At 40.9% G+C, this 17,238-nt stretch overlaps 1 protein-coding gene across 4 annotated transcripts in view; it reads right to left on the reverse strand.

The window, feature by feature from the left end:
* Positions 1-3,308: 3,308 nt before the first annotated feature.
* Positions 3,309-17,238, reverse strand: part of FAM53C (family with sequence similarity 53 member C) — a 67,561-nt gene continuing 53,631 nt past the window's right edge. For 3 of the 4 annotated variants that reach the window (XM_073620415.1, XM_073620414.1, XM_073620411.1), the window contains 2 exons: positions 8,578-9,338; positions 3,309-4,408 (listed from right to left, as the gene is read on the reverse strand). In XM_073620415.1, the coding sequence (XP_073476516.1) occupies positions 4,181-4,408; positions 8,578-9,338 (989 nt within the window). In that variant the 3' untranslated portion in view covers positions 3,309-4,180. The remainder of the gene's footprint in view (positions 4,409-8,577; positions 9,339-17,238) is intronic. The other variant, XM_073620412.1, reaches the window with a different exon arrangement.

The following is a 17,238-nucleotide window of genomic DNA, read 5'->3' on the forward strand; positions in this document are numbered from 1 at the left end:
ATCAGTAGGCTTTGCTCCAATAGAAATGAATTTGGGAAATTAGGGCTAGAACAACATGCTTACTAAAATACAGTAAATGAGTGATATTATTGACAAATTAGAAAGAAAAAGATATTCTGATCGTCTCGAATATCACTTTTCCCCTTCTTTATTAAAGCAGCAAGCTCTTAAAAGAATCAATGACAGGTGCTTATTACTGGTGCTATCACATATCCCTGCAATACTGCTACGCATAAACAACGCTGGGATACTTGGCCATTTCACATGTTTATACTGAACTGAAAACGCTGTTTCCTCATTACATAATGACTCATGGTAAAAGTGCTGCACTTTTGGCATTGAAAGACAAAGCATTACAATATAAATAATGTGTACCAAAAAAATGGCGCCTTGTGGGGATGAGAACATATAAACAGCTGCCCCCTTTAAAGTGAACGAATCACTGGAACTGTGCGAAATAACAAAGAATAGGGCGCTATACATGTTCATATGAAAAAAAAAAAAACTGTCACAAAGAAAAACATTCCATCCAACTCAAATGTGCACATTAATGAGAAAATAAGCAAGCAACCATAAAGTCCATAAGTGAATAAATCCCAACACCAAAACGGAATGCTATGAGATAAAACTTCTAGATCTTCTAGTGGTTAGATACACTGTGGTGTTTGAACCCATTTTTTATATTATCTATATGTTCTCCCACTCTTTTGGCCATGGTCCTAGTGGTCCTGCCAACACATTGGAAATTGCATGTACACATGAGCAGGTAAGTGACATATCTAGTGTCGCAGGTGATGAACTGCCTAATGTCATATTCCCCACTTGTAACCACTGATGGAAAGCTAGTGGCTTTCCTAGTTTTGTCCCTAGTAATTCTGCATGCTTTGCATCTCTTACATTTATAGAACCCAGTGCGGTCCAAAAAAGTGTGTGTGTGTGTGTGTGTGTGGGGGTTCCTAGGGAGCCAGATGACATTTTTGGACAACATATTGCGTAACCCTGTGGCTCTTCTATAAATAAACTTAGGTTTGTTGGAAAGGATCTTTCTAAGGTTTTGGTCTTTTTGTAATATCGGCCAGTAGGTTTTAATGATCCTTTCCACCTCTTTATATTGTAGATTAAAACCTGAAACAAATGCCAGGTTGAATTGGAGTGGATTCATGCCATTAGTGGAACCAATTTGGGGTTCCCAAAGTGTTTCTTGACCATCCTGTAAATAGGGGTCAAACAGCTCTGGTGAGTGGCCATCTTCATACTGAGCACTTATGGTGGAAGATCTAGAAGTTTTATCTCTGAGCATTCAGTTTTGGTGTTGGGGTTTATTCACTTATGGACTTTATGCTTGCTTATTTTCCCATTAATGTGCACATTTGAGTTTGATGCAGTGTTTTTCTTTGTGACAGTTTTTTTTATATGAACATGTATAGCGCCTTATTCTTTATGTTATTATTTCGCACAATTACAATATAAACATGGAAATAGAGCTTTCCAATCAATGTACTGATAAATGTTTTGGTGTTTTTGCAAACTTTGAGGGCTTTTGCTGGGGTAAAAACTTTACAAATCCACTAAGGTGATGGCTGGACAGAGACTGAAAAGTCCCAGTCTCCTTTACTTACTGCATTCTCAATATATATCTTCAAATAAAGTGCTTGTCATAAGCAGATTTTCTTTGGAAGGTCATCAAATTATTACATTTTAAATGGTAATATGATTGCTATTAAAAAGCTCCATTTGAGTAATATTTTACAAAGTGTTGTTCACTAACACTAGGAATGATTGTCACTCATAAGCTCAAGAAGCTTGGAGACTATTCTAAACCGTGTGGGAATTTCACAAGACCCTTTAATGACTGAAGTGTATGTAACCTCAAAATGTATTATTTATTCTACGTGTCTGTGTCCATGTGGATACTAAAGTGGTTGTAAACCCATGAAAAAAAAACAAAAAAAAAAAAACCTGCAAAGGACAAAGACAAAGGCATAATGAGCTAGTATGCATAGCATACTAGCTCATTATGAATTACTTACCTTAGATCGAAGCCCCCGCAGCGGTCCTCGTACACCACTCTGGCCAGCGACATCGCTCCCGGAGTTACTTCCGGGTATCGTGGGCTCCACCACTGTGACTGGCCGGAGCCACTGGTAACAGCACATACGTGTCATCGCTTCAGTGTGCATGTGCCGATGACGTTGGCACATGCAGATACAGGGGATATCTCCTAAACCGTGCAGGTTTAGGAGATATCCGGGAAGGTACAGTTAAGCCTCATTATAGGCTTACCTGTAGCAAAAAGTTTTTGTAAAGGGTTTAAAACCACTTTAATAAATGTAATCTATTATATGTTCTTTTCCTGGTGATCCTGCCAGTCACCCTCCTTTCCTTTTCTATTCTGACCATGCAAGGCACAGCAGCAGATCCCTGCTGGTGTGGTCAGTTTGAGTCTCAGCTTTTAATTCATAGAAATACAGGATGCTGCACTGGTATTTTCTGTAGTCGGTTTAGCTGCTTTGCCCCTTGCCCTGACCGGTTGATTGACAGCTGCTCACAGCACGAGCCTTACTGGCAAATTGCACCTGCTCGAAGCCAGTAGAGAAGTGCAGTTGGCTGTGTGTGACATCATGCCCTCCTCCCTAATGCGGAAGAGTATCTCAAAGTAGGCTGTGCGGTCTATGACCACTAAATAAACCCTCGTATAAAAAAGTTAAAACATTTACATTTGAAATGACTAAATACGAATATGGAAACTAAATAATATTTCCCGTTTTTGATGTAGTGCATTCACATATATTTTAAATATGAGCAAATAATGTAAACCGTAAGATGATTATTTTTTAAAGTAGAAAAAAATAGCTCTGGATCTGCAACTGGGCAAGTTTAAAAAATATCACAAGGAATTGCACCCACCAAGTAGTATAATGGCCACATACATGTCCACCGAGAGGTATAATGGCCACATACACATCCACAAGAAGGTATAATGGCCGCATACGCATCCATTTTATGTGTAACTGCAAACACAGGCTGATTCCCGTCCTTTGTCAGAATATACAATAATACTTACTGTACAATACATTGTATATAGCAGCATACTATATACCAACAACATTCAAGGAGGACATGACACCTTGACTACTTCCTTCATTGAAAGGTTATGAGACACTGTTCTGGGGGGCTCATGAACTCTAAAGAATAATACAATCATTCATACATCCACATTCTGCAAAACTCATACCTGAGAAGGTAATGGGATGGTGACACCCAGGAGGGATTGTGTATGCAGAAAAGAAAAAAAAAAAACACCTGTCTGAGGTAATGGCATGGCCATGTAATGACTGGGATGGCAGTACAGGCAACATAGGTTTAGGGTGAACTGGAAGCTTCCTTTTAACTGGCCAGCAATGTTAAAGAACAAATTCATTACAGCTTCTAAAACATTTGCCACAGGCAAACATCAATAAAATAACATAAAAAACCCAAAAGTTTAAAAAATAAAATAAAAAACACCACACACATACAACAATTGGAAACATTTGTTCTGTTGTCAGCCTTCTTCATGATGAATTGGAGAGCAAAAGAAAGTGTTCTGAACGGAACACACGGGATTGGGCTTCCTTGGTGTGAAGCTCTAAACTCATGTCTTGGGGATTTCATTTGAAAACAAGGCCTGAGCCTTTGTGCACAACCAGATTTGCCATCTTGTTGGTTTGCTTTTTTTTTTTTTTTTCCCAACAGTCAGTTAAGCATGAAGAATTAATCACACACCTATATTTGCATGTGATCCCCTCAGGGCAGTGCAGAACATCCTTCCAAAAGCCATCTGTAAAAAAATAAAGCAATCCCACAGCACCCTTTATGTGAAGTTTGTAACTCGGTAATGGGGGATCCCAATTCCAGCTGTATTACTGGGAACGGAGAAGTGTAGTTGGGTATCCAGATGACCCAGCCCCAGGCTTCTCCTTTAGAAAAAAAAGAAAAAAAAAAAAAAAAGAAGGACAAAGCTTTTTGCTCACTCTCTTTTGCCCTACACCCCCACACAATATCTATCAGTCATGAAGTTTAGAATGTTTGTGGAATGCTCCTGGTGCAAGTCTCCTGATGGTGCCTGGCAGCCTTACACTCTCACCAATATGTCCACCTTACAATAACTCCATTTGAAGTATGATGTTTCCTGAGAGTGTTAATTCTCTTCAATTAGATTTAAATCCAGGTCCGCAAAATCGTGCTGGAAGAGCATTGCCTGGGAGCAGGAGGAGTGATCCCTCCTACCAATATCTTCTTCACTAAGTGCCAGTGTGCAAGTGGTGACAGGACTTTCAGAAGTGCAAGGAGACTCCCCATGGCAAGCCATAAAAGGAGATGGGCTGCCTTCATCCGAGTTGTCCAAGAAACACATAGCACCAGCATTCTGAAAAAAATAAAAACCGCTGTTAATATTCAGACATTTTAAGGAAGACCTCTGCCCAACACTACTTACATGGCCAGGCGGTTCTACAGTACAAGAATCTCTACATGGTGAACACACAAACTTAAGATTTTCAGAATTTCACTCTCTCAATCAACTTTGACTTAAACTTTAATTCTTAAAGTGGTTCTTCACTGCATCTGAGCACCACAAACCAAAAACACTGGTTTGATAAATTTTTAATTAAATTTATATTCAAAGCAAACACCACCATTTATCCATGTCTCTACGCTTTATTTTGTTGACAAATCACTTTGAAAAACAACCCCCTAGCTTTTCTGGCTGTAGCCATCTTGAGTAAGGGCAAATGATTCACGTAGCATTTACTTCCTGAAATCCATCTGCCCTTCGCTCGCATGCAGGAGAGTGTGCTTAGCTGAGAAAACCCCTCCTCCTCTCCTGAAAACTCCTGGGATGTAAGACATCATTTGCCTAGGCAAAAAAAAACAAGTAGTAACTGAAGAAATGTAAAAAAAAAAAAAAAGTTATAACCACTTCAGCTTTGAAAGATTCCATCCCCCCCCGCCCATTTTTTTGTGTACAGCACTGTGTTACTTTAACTGACAATTGCACTACGCCCACAGAATTTTTTTTTTCCTACAAATAGAGCTTTCTTTTGGTGGTATTTGATCACCTCTGCGTTTTTTTTATCTTTTGCACTATAGACAAAAAAAACTGACAATTTAAAACAAAATTTAAAAAAATGGTTTTAATTTCTGCTATAAAACATATCCAATAGAAAATTTAAAAAAAAATTATTAAATTTCTTCATCAATTTAGGTCAATATGTATTCTGCTACATATTTTTGGTAACAAAAAAATGAATCCCAATAAGCGTATATTGATTGGTTTGCGCAAAAGTTATAGCGTCTTCAAACTATGGGATATTTTTATGGAATTTTTATTTATTTTTTACTAGTAATGACGGCGATCAGCGATTTATAGCGGGACTGCAATGTTGCGGCGGACAAATCGGGACACTGACAATTTTTGGGGACCAGTGACACTGACTGAGAAGGGGTTAACATCAGGGGCAATCAAAGGGTTTAATGTGTGCCTAACATGTGTTAGGCCTCATACACATTGATTGTTGGACGACCAAACGTCTGACTTTTGTAAAAAAGTGTGTGCAGGATTTTGTCTAGCATACTAACTATCCGCAAATTGTCGTTTGTCAAACACGAACGTAGTGATGTACTATGAGAGTATAAGGAGGAAGTTCATTTCTCAAGCGCCGCCTTTTGGGCCCCTTCTGCTAATTTCCTGTTAGTAAAAGTTTTGTGAACGATGCTTCACGATTTTCAGATCGTACAAAACAAATGCCTTTTAAAATACGTTTGGCATAACTACATCAGTGTCACCAGCAAAGCAGCTTCATTATTATACCATTAAAGATGAAAACGTGCGCTGCATTTCAACATTTCATCAATTGCCATGTCACAAATGCTAATTCTAGATTACGAACGGTAGTTTACAAGACCAAACTCTTCCCAGTCGTTCGTTTCCAAGCATGCGCGTTTGTACTTTCGACTTGTGTGACGATTTCTGGACTGACCATCTGAAAATCAGATGTTGAGTTCACATCTGACAAAAATTTTATACCCTGCACATCCAGCTTTTGTCTGACGAAAAAGTCAAATCGTCTGTCGAATGCACCGTACTAACGATCCGAAAATCCGCAGACAGATCGTCTTACGAATTTTCCCTTCCGATTTTAGTATCGTGTGTACGAGGCAGAACTGTGTACAAGATGTGCTGTTTTTACTAAGCAATGTGCCGTTTTGTTTCTTCCTGCTTTGCAGGAAGAATAAACAGCACATAGCTGCTGTCAGAAGAAAGCCCTGTGTTTGCTCACCTACATAGGGCTCTGTTCAGATACGTTGAGCCGATCAGCACGTGCCGGCGATCAATAAGGGGCCGACACCTGCTGCGTGGCTGGTGCTGCAGCCAATCGCAGCACACATCGGGTGGTGGGGAAACTCCCTACTCCGGCGCACAAATCACATACAGGTACGGAACGGCTGGTGACAAAACCATAGTCTGCAGAGGGTGACATCGGGAATGCAACAATCCTGGAGAGGTGAGATTCTTCAACAGCAAGACTCATGCCAACAAATTTTAATTTTTGTTTCTGTAAACCGCAATGATATAATAGGAGCCAGCACACAATGTAGTAATGAGAAAGGGCATGCACACATTGCCAGGTACGGTACAGCCGCTACTAACATACCAGTTAGTTAATCTAGAAAAAGGAGCTTTTTCAGCATTTTTTTTCCACAGTAATAAAAATATAAACCTTGTCAATAGTTAGATTGATAGAGCTAATAGTGTTGATATATTAAAGAAGTAGAGCATGTTCATGTTGCATTGGAATTGTAACAGTGAATGACGTGATAAATACATTTTGCAAAAAATACCCAATTATGTGCAAAAAACAAATGGATTTTTATTTGCACATGATTGGCTGATCAACAGAGCTTTTTCTTATGCACCAAGCTAAGAAAAAAAGTACCTTTTATTTTTTTTTTAAGTCAACAGCCTATACTGCTTTAGTAAATCAACCCTGATGTTTCATTGCTGTTTTTACCCCTGCTACAAGGATTTCTGCCCACTTTCTGTCCTTTTGACACCCAGATCATTGCTGTCAGATGAAAGCCCCAATTACTCACTCTGGAGCATGTTCTCAATAGTCCCCTATGGTGAATCCAAATAAAGATGGTGACATTCCTGAGGAGAAAGGGATCTTAGAGACTAAGGAAGATTAAAGCAGTATTAAATCCAAAAGCAAAACATTATACAGGGGGTCCCCTAGTTACAAACATCTGACTTACAAACGACTCCTACTTACAAATGGAGGGAGACAACAGGAAGTGAGAGGAAATCTACCCCATGGAAGGGAAATTCACTCCTGTAAGAGCTATTATGGGAAAAAGGTACCTCCACTGATGCTTTATCACCAAGGCTTGTTTCCACAACAACCCACAATTTTCAAAATCCAATTGTCATTGGGACAGAAAGTGAGGTGAAATCTTCTGAACAGGGGCACAGACAGCAAAACAAATGTTACAGGGGTGATAACCCTTCCCAATGCTATCCAAATAGCTTAAAAATAGTTTTTTTGGCTGGACCTACACTTAAAAAATGTACCTGTTCCGACTTACAAACAGATTCAACTTAAGAACAAACCTATAGTCCCTAACTTGTTTGTAACCCGGGGACCCCCTGTATTGCAGTTTACCAATTCTTAGATGTAGTGGCTGCATTTGTTTTTTGTTTTTTTAAGTTTTCTTTCTTCTATTTTCATCTGGTTATCCAACCAGTAAGTCTGTTTTTCCAAAGAACAAGCTTTCCAGCACAGTTTATCAGTTACAGAGAAGAGAGAAACCATTTACCACTGACAGGGGTGCAAACAATTAGCTTTTATTTATCTAAAACATTTATCTCTGTAACTGCTTCTAAAAAAGGTTAGATGGAGTTTGGCTTCAATTTGTTAGTGTATTTAAAATCGACTAGTCCATCCAACACTCCCCTTCCCCCCCAGACTGAAAATGATTCTGTTTAAATTTGTCCCCTGTGCTCCTTCATCCAGAGGTGCTCCTTCCTCCAGAGTGGAGGCACTCTAATACAGGAGGTGTACTCTTGTCTGTGGCAGTAAAGTCCGACAATTCTATTTGCGATTGTGATTTTGAATAAGGATGTGGCACTGGAGTGGCTCAATATACTATAAATACTACAGGATCTGTGTTATTAGCCAGATTATCAGGTGAAAACAGAGGGAGATAAAAGCCTAAAAAGCTAAAATCAATGCAGCCACTACATCTAAGGATCGGTAAGCTGCAATATATTACATTTTTAGTTTGGGGTTTAATGCCACTTTAAGAGAACAGATTTCAATTTACTGAAGTGTCCTTGGGAGTTACCAGAACAGGAAGTAAATACATTACAAACCTAACAGGGCTTTAACCATTTTTCATTTTTTTCCCAAAAATAAAAGTTCCCCTTTTATACTAGAGCTCACCTAACAGATTTAAATAATGATGAAAATTATGGTGCTAATGATTATAACGCCAAGGTCAATAAAAAATAAAAAAAAGCCTCCTTGGAGTCTTTACCTGGTTCATCTTGTAGAAATCCAGAGAAGGACGATGCCATCGTGTATCTTCCTCGTGCCTTCGTTTGATTCCACATTTCCTGGTGTCAAGATCACAGGGCTGTGACTGGCTACGAGGCAGACATTGCTGTCGCCGGACCAGCTCTGGCGTGGAAGGTGGGGAGCTGCTGGCTGAAGGAAGGAACCGTCCTGCATCCTTGAAGAGTACTGGTGACAGTGAAAAACGGCGCTGCAATGGAAAGCAACTTGGCCCTTCTGTGTTTTCCCAAAATATAGTGGTTGGGGAAAGGGTGTAGGGACCTGGTGACTCCCGGCACAAAGCCAGGCTGAAGAAGGGAGGGCTGTTGGCTTGGATGCATCGTAAAGAGGCACTGGGGTCATTTTGAAACCTGAGATTGGAGACCCCTTGGGATGGACTTTGAGTCTGCACCCCTAGTACTGCTCCAACCCCACCACTATTACATCTCCTCTTGACAGGAGTCCAAACTTTAGACCCACTGGGCCTCCAAATAGGCCGCCAGCGTGATAGGTCCTCTGGCACTGATAAAGAGCGGCAGTGTCTCTTCGTAGGGGGAGCTGGGGGAGCCGCAGAGTTGGATGCCTCAGGCTCTTGGGAAGGGCTCCTGCGGTTAGGCGAGTTCTCCCTGCTGAGGACTGGAAAGTGGAGACTCAGGCTTGAATGGTGATGGCAACCAAGTCGAACTCCATCTTCAAGTTCAATCCTTGGACAGTGACTAATAATCCCCCAGGAGCGTTCTTCTGCTTAAAAAAATAAAAAAAAAAAATTGTAAGATAAAATAATGTTAATACAGGCACTTATTGTAGGGGATATTCTTTACCAAGTTTAATGTGGTACATCTAGCCAAAACTGATATTTGACTAGATAACGCTGAATAGAATCACACTTCAGCCTTTTATTCCAAACTTCAGCAGCAAGAATATCACGTAAATAGCCCTATGAGAGGGTGCTGAGACTATAGATTAGTCTGAGATATGAGACAGGAGGGTGAAGCCAACACACAAGTCAACTTGCCAGCAAACCTGAAATATCAGTTCTTGATAGACTTGGTTTTTGAAAACATTGTTATCTATTTTACTCGCCAACTCATGCTGAACAACAAATAAAAAGCACATTGAGAGAAATTTATCAAAACTAGAAGAGAGTGAATCTGGAGCAGTAATGCATGGAAACCAAATGTTTTTCTAACTTTCATTTTCAAACCCTAGCGAAACAAGCTGAAGGTAGAAGCTGGTTGGTTGCCAATGCTCAGCTGCCCCAGATCCTGAAAGCTCCATTTTTTGATAAAGAAATCTGTATATAAAAAAAAGGTTCACCATTACGATATGCCCCCAATTTGACATAACATGGCTAGGGTCAAAATGTAAAATCATATATTAAATTTCCACATTGTTTTTCAATTTCTTCCAGTCTACTCATATTAATCTGATCAATCTTGAAGTCTAAAAACGTACTTATTGAAGGATTGCACACTTCCCTGAATTCTGTGACACATGCACTATGCCCTGTGAATAGGCGCGGCTTGTGTCAAATACTTCACAGAGTCTGCCTTCTGAACTACAGAGGTGCTGACAGCAAGGTACCATGGGCAATGTAGTCCTCAGATTCAACACTAAACCAAAAGAATGTGCAGCAAGAAAGCTGCAAAGCACACAGGGAAAGCAGGAAGTTGTAAAAAGAGATGGGCAGCAGACAGGCAGCACTCACAACATGAAGGGTTTTTCAAGTTTATATTAAATTGGCAAAAACAATTATTGTTTGTTTTGCTATTACGATGTCAATATTCTAAAATGAAAGTGTATGCTGTGACTAGACATATCATTTTAAGTGGCCGCTAGCTCTCAATCCTTACTGTCATCGGCACTTTGGGTCTCCACTGACAATCAAGAGTGGTTCCAGATCACTATGTCAACGTTATCACATGTAGGCTGGAAAAGGTTTCTTGGGAAAAAAAAAAAAAAAAAAAAAACCACCACACACACGAAAGCCTCCAGCCTGCAGATAAGCACTGCCACCTTCAAGCTGTATTGTTCCAACTAAAGTGCCACACTTCATGCTGCTATCATCAGATTACAAAGAAATTATTAAATATTTAAAAAATGCATCTGCTAGCTTATAATAAAGAAAAATGTAGGTAATAAGCCAACGGATGCATGCTACCAAGTTTGGCCTTGGGAACTAGGCACCAATGACATGCAGGCTATTTTAGGAATATTCACACTTTAGGACAACAGCATTGTCAATCTGGGAAGAGGGTAGTGTAAACGCACTAGCAGATTTAGAAAGACTTAAAATGGCTGTAAAGGCTGAAATTTTTCTACGCATGAAGGTAAAAAAATCTTCTGTGTGATCTTCTTCCCCTTGAGCCCCCTGATACTTACCTGAGCCCCATCTCAATCCAGCAATGTACACAACAGCAGCAGTTCTCCTGGGTCTATGCCTTCTCATTGGCTGAGACACAGCAGCAGGAGCCACTGGCTCCCTCTTCTGTCAATCACAGCCAGTGAAGAGAAAGCGGGGACAGGTCTAAATTGCACTCTGTGTGTCTTATGAACACACAGAGGCAGCTCAGAAGCAAGTACGCATGACTGCCCTCATAGCAAGTGGCTATGGGGGCACTCAGCAAAGAGGGGGGGGGCCAGGAGAACCGTCGAGGGACCCGAGAAAAGGAGGAGGATGATTCCCACCACAGTATTCCCTTTTAAATTTTCCACATTTTGTCATGTTACAATCAAAAACGTAAATGTATTTTATTGGGATTTTGTGTGACCAACTCAAAGTGGTACATAATTGTGAACAAATAAATATCTGAAAAGTGTGGCGTGCATTTGTATTCAGCCCCCTTTACTCCGATACCCCTAACTAAAATCTAGTGGAACCAATTGCCTTCAGAAGTCAACTACGGTAATTAGTAAATAGAGTCCACCTGTGTGCAATTTAATCTCAGTATAAATACAGCTGTTCTGTGAAGCCCTCAGAGATTTGTTAGAGAACCTTAGTGAACAAACAGCATCATGAAGGCCAAGGAACACACCAGACAGGTCAGGGATAAAGTTGTGCAGAAGTTTAAAGTAGGGTTAGGTTATAAAAAAAATCCCAAGCTTTGAACATCTCAAGGAGAACTGTTCAATCCTTCATCCGAAAATGGAAAGTGGCCGTCCACCTAAACTGACAGGCCAGGCAAGGAGAGCATCAATCAGGGAAGCAGCCAAGAGGCCCATGGTAACTCTGGAGGAGCTGCAGAGATCCACAGCTCAGGTGGGACAATCTGGCAAGAAGAAAGTCAGTGTTGAAAGAAAGTCATAAGAAGTCCTGTTTGCACTTTGTGAGAAGCCATGTGGGGGACACAGCAAACATGTGGAAGAAGGTGTTCTGGTCAGATGAGACCAAAATTGAACATTTTGCCCTAAAAACAAAAACGCTATGTGTGTTGAAAAACTAACACTGCACATCACCATGAACACACCATCCCCACCGTGAAATATGGTGGTGGCAGCATCTTATTATTGTGGGGATGCTTTTCTTAAGCAGGAACTGGGAAGCTGGTCAGAGTTGATAAGAAGATGGATGGAGCCAAATACATGACAATCTTAGAAGAAAACCGGTTAGAGTCTGCAAAAGAGTGGGGTGGAGGATCACCTTCCAGCAGGACAATGACCCTAACCATACAGCCAGAGCTACAATGGGATGATTTAGATCAAAGCATATTCATGTGTTAGAATGGCCCAGTCAAAGTCCAGACCTAAATCCAATTGAGAATCTGTGGCATGACTTGAAAATTGCTGTTCACAGAAGCTCTCCATCCAATTGGACAGACCTTGAGCTATTTTGCAAAGAAGAATGGGCAAAAATGTCACTCTCTAGAAGTGCAAAGCTGGTAGAGACATCCCCAAAAAGACTTGCAGCTGTAATTGCAGCGAAAGGTGGTTCTACAAAGTATTGACTCAGGGGGGCTGAATACAAATGCACGCCACACTTTTCACATATTTATTTGTAAAATGTTTTGAAAACTATTTATAATTTTCCTTCCACTTCACAATTATGTGCCACTTTGTGTTGGTCAAACACATAAAATCCCAATAAAATACATTTACGTTTTTGGTTGTAACAGGACAAAAATGTGGAAAATTTCAAGGGGTATGAATACTTTTTCAAGGCACTGTAAGTATAACTTTTTTTTTTTTAAATAATAACCATAAGCTTTGAATATCACTTTAAAGAGGAACTGCAGTCTGCTCACATAATTTGTCATAAAACATCTTTGCCATTCTGAAGCTTCCCTCCAACCATTTTGCATATTATTTTATATATACAGTACTGTGATTCTGTACTTGCCAAATATGCTGCAGAAATCTCTCTCCACTGAGTCTGGCTGCAACCATTTTAACTGTGGGCAGCTGAAGATGCTGCCTGTTCATTTCCTGGTTTTACACAGACAAAAAGAGGCACACCTCCAGCTCTGCAGCTCTCATTGGCCCTCTTATGACTCACACCCCCCCCCCTTCCTGGAAAACTCTCACAAGAGTTAGAGAGCTGTGCATGATGTCATAAGCCTAGGCTTATTACCAGACAAGAAACAGGAAGTGGGCTGTATAAGGTATTTACTGGCAGAAAAAACAAATGTTTTACTAAAGTAAAAACAACAAGGGCAGAAGATTTAATAGATGGAAGGTTGAAAAAAATGACTGAAGGTCCGTTATACGGCAGTAGGTTGGCGCTCCTGCGTGAATTGCCGTAGCTGTACAGGGGCTTGCGCAGGCGCAGTTGCGGGTGGGCGCGTGCTGCTGGCTGGGTAGACTATGTCTGCCGGCGACCCGCGATCGCCTAGTAGAGGCAGAAAGGGGATCTGCCACTGTAAACGAGCGGATACCCGTTCTGCTGGGTGACATGTCAGATCTTCTGTTCCCAGTGATCTTTGCCATGTCCCTGGCAGCCCATCCCCCCCTACAGTTAGAATACACCTAGGGAACACACTTAACCCCTTGACCGCCCCCTAGTGTTAACCCCTTCCCTGCCAGTGTCATTTTTTACATCGATAAGTGCATTTTTATAGCACTGATCAATGTAATATCACTGTTCCCCAAAAAGTGTCATTTGGGGTCAAATTTGTCCGCCGCAACATCGCAGTCCTGCTAAAAATTGCAGATCAACGTCGTTACTAAAAAAAAAAAAAAAAAAAAAATATATAAAAGTCCCTAAATCTATCCCATAGTTTGTAGACGTGCTAACTTTTGCACAAACCAATCAATATATGCCTAGTGTGATTTTTTTTTTTACCAAAAAATTTGTAGAAGAATATATCAGCCTAAACTGATAAAATGTTTTTTTTTTTTTATATATTTTCTTGGGGATATGTATTTTTCTTTTTTTTTAAATTGTCTTTTTGTTTATAGGGCAAAAAATAAAAACTGCAGGAGGTGATCAGATACCACCAAATGAAAGCTCTATTTGTGGGGAAAAAAAGGACGTCAATTTTGTTTGGGTACAGCGTCGCACGACCGCACAATTGTCAGTTAAAGCGACGCAGTGCCGTATCGCAAAAAATGGCCTGGTCATTAAGCAAATCCTGGCAGCTGAGGCTCCTCTAGCTAGAACACGGAAACAACATGTACAACGTCACTTCCAGTTTCTGCAGTCACTTTCCCTGGCCCTTTTGGCCAAGAAATAAGCTAATGGAATGTGATCTATGCTCCATTCACCTCATTTAAGAGGAAAAAAAAAGGAAAAAATAAAAATAAGGTTACACCCAAGCACTTAAACACTCACCCCCTAAAATGTTTTAGCCTGTCCTGCCTCTATATTAGGAGGAGTGAGTGCAATAATTTTCTGCTTATAATTCATGCTGAACTCTAAACTAATGACCTTTAGGGGCTTTTAAATCGTCACCTATGGAAAACATAGGGTACTGAAATGACACCTCATTTTGTGGGTGTACCATACCTCTTCTTCTGGGGTTCCCTGCTGGTGCTGTCCGCTCATCCACGTGCCCCCATAACAAGCTGCTTGCTACGAGGACATAAGTTCAGGTGTGCTCCCAAGCCAGGATGTGTGCATCCATAGAGAACCACAGCGCAGCTCGGCGCCCCCCACTCCCTCCTCACAGGATTTGACTGACAGCAGCAGGAGCTTATTGTTAACACTGCTATCAATCTGTCCTCTAAGACAGTGTTTCTCAACTCCAGTCCTCAAGGCGCACCAACAGGTCATGTTTTCAGGATTTCCCTCAGATGAAACAGCTGTGGTAATTACTAAGGCAGTGAAACTGATCAAATCACCTGTGCAAAATAATGGTAAGGCTGAAAACATGACCTGTTGGGGCACCTTGAGGACTGGAGCTGAGAAACACTGCTCTAAGGCTCCATTCACACTAGCGCGTTTTTTGATGCATTTTGCAGAAATGCACGGGAATTTTTTAACATGGGTTCCTATGGAACATGTTCACATCAATGCCTTTTTGTTTCTCTGCATTTTTGGAAAGGGTCAGGGACTTTTTTTCATGCAAAATGCAGCGTTTTGCATGTAATAGAATTCAATGGACCAGCATCAAAAACGCAAGTGCACCGTTTTTGATGCGTTTTTGCCGTTTTTTTTTTTTTTATTTTTAAAAAAAATTTTTTTTTTTAGACTAAAAAAAAAACAAAAAACAAAAACGCAAAAACGCAAATCGCGGCAAAAACGCTGCTCAAAAACGTGGCAAGCATGAAAAAAAAACCTCCAAAAACGCCCAAAAGCAACATGCATAGGTGTGAATCGAGCCTAAGAAGACGAACGGAGACCAGCGTTTCTGCAGATGGGCAGTGAGCTGGATCAAGAGAGGGCTCAAGTAAGCATTTGGGGAGGAAAGGGGAAAGAACAAGCAGTGAGACATTTTTTACCTTAATGCAATGTACTTGGCACAACCTCATCTTTTATATTTTATAAAAAAATTAGGTAATGATATTGCGTTTGTGTACACTGAAATTACCTTTAGTGCATTTTTTCCTGAAATTTTGCTATAAAAATGTGAAACCACCATTTTATTCTACAGGGTGTTTGCGTTCAGAAATATATAAGGTATGGGGGTTTTAACTAATCTTCAGGTCTAAAATGATTTTTAAAACAAAAAGAAAAAAGCCCTAGCAGCAAAAGGGTTATAGCAGGGGGGTGAAGTTCCTCTTTCAACACTACATTGTTCACAAAGAATCTCAATTCCGATCATAGAAAAATGAAGAGGCCTATTTATAGTGAGAGTGGATACAGTTAGTTATCCACTGTACACCGCAGTGTTTACTTCACACTGCAACTGTCAATCATAAAATGCAAGCCACAGCCTGCGGCGTCCCACAGACTGTTCTCTGCATAAAGCTGCAGAAAAACAAAGTGAATATGTAGAGGATGATCACATGACTTAGACAGGTCAAACAAGCAGGTTCTTCTCCTTCTACCTCTCCCCACTCACTAAAACAATTTGGGATTTACTAGCCTTTGCTAAACACAGTTTTATTTTTGCTTGTTAGTCGTATGGCCTTACCACTAACACAGGGCCTTTTAGTTTTCACAGCAAATACTTACTAAGCAATTGAGGCTATAAAGGATGTTTAAGGGCCAAATCACAATAGATCTGTTGGGACTGCACTGTGTGGCTTTTCCAGCACAGGACCAGTCCTACCACATGACAAGGCAAAATGCCTTGTCAACCTTATCTGCCAGGTTCACACCCCTGCGTTGCGTGCTGTATGGTTTTCAAGTGCAGCGCAAGGCAATCCACTGCCTTGTACCGTGCAGCCGGCAACTGCACTTTATATCTGTGTTACATCTCAAAGTCCGTAAGGGTCGGTTCACACATGGGCAACACGACTTTAGCGCGACTTTGTACCGCAACTTTAGCGCGACTTCGGCAAATTACGAGGCAACTTGAAGTCGCCTCCATGACAGGCGACTTCGCCTGTGGCCAATCACCTCTCTGGGAGGGAGGGGGGGAGGGAGGGGTTTTCTCTGCAAAGTCGCTTGACTTTACAGAGAGATCCGACTTGCAGGCGACTTACATTGAGTTGAATGGGTACAAGTCGCCTACAAGTCGGATAGAAGTAGTACAGGAACCTTTTCTGAAGTCGGAGCGACTTCAGTAGTGTCAATTAAGACGCTCCCATTGCCTACCATGATAATCTAAATGCAAAGCGACTTGGGGCGACTTGAGGGCGTACAAGTCGGATCCCAAGTCGCCCCAGTGTGAACCGACCCTAAAAGAAAAAACCCAGTGCAAAGTGCTGAGAGCATGGCCAGATCACACCTATAACGAGCTGCTGCGTTGTAATGCAGCAGCTGGTATGAATATACCTGAAGGGACATATGGACATTTGTAGACAATGTACCATTTCTTGCTCACTTAAAGTAGAAGTTCCCACAAAACCTAACTCTAAACCTACTCACAGCCATTCTAAAACAAGTTGCTTAAACTTCTACTTCAATTCCTGTGCACAACCATGACTGTATACATTCAATACCGTACCTATTTAATATCCACATCTCTCTCAGGCACACACACTCACATCTACCCCTCTCGTTGGATCACATTCTCACACTGCTGGATAAGTTATGGGGGGAGTAATAAGAAAAGCTTAAAGTGATTGTAAACAATTACCTTGTAAAACAACCCATTCATTT

The sequence above is a fragment of the Aquarana catesbeiana genome, linkage group LG03 (genome assembly GCF_042186555.1).
Source record: "Aquarana catesbeiana isolate 2022-GZ linkage group LG03, ASM4218655v1, whole genome shotgun sequence".
Taxonomy (NCBI): Eukaryota; Metazoa; Chordata; class Amphibia; order Anura; family Ranidae; genus Aquarana; species Aquarana catesbeiana.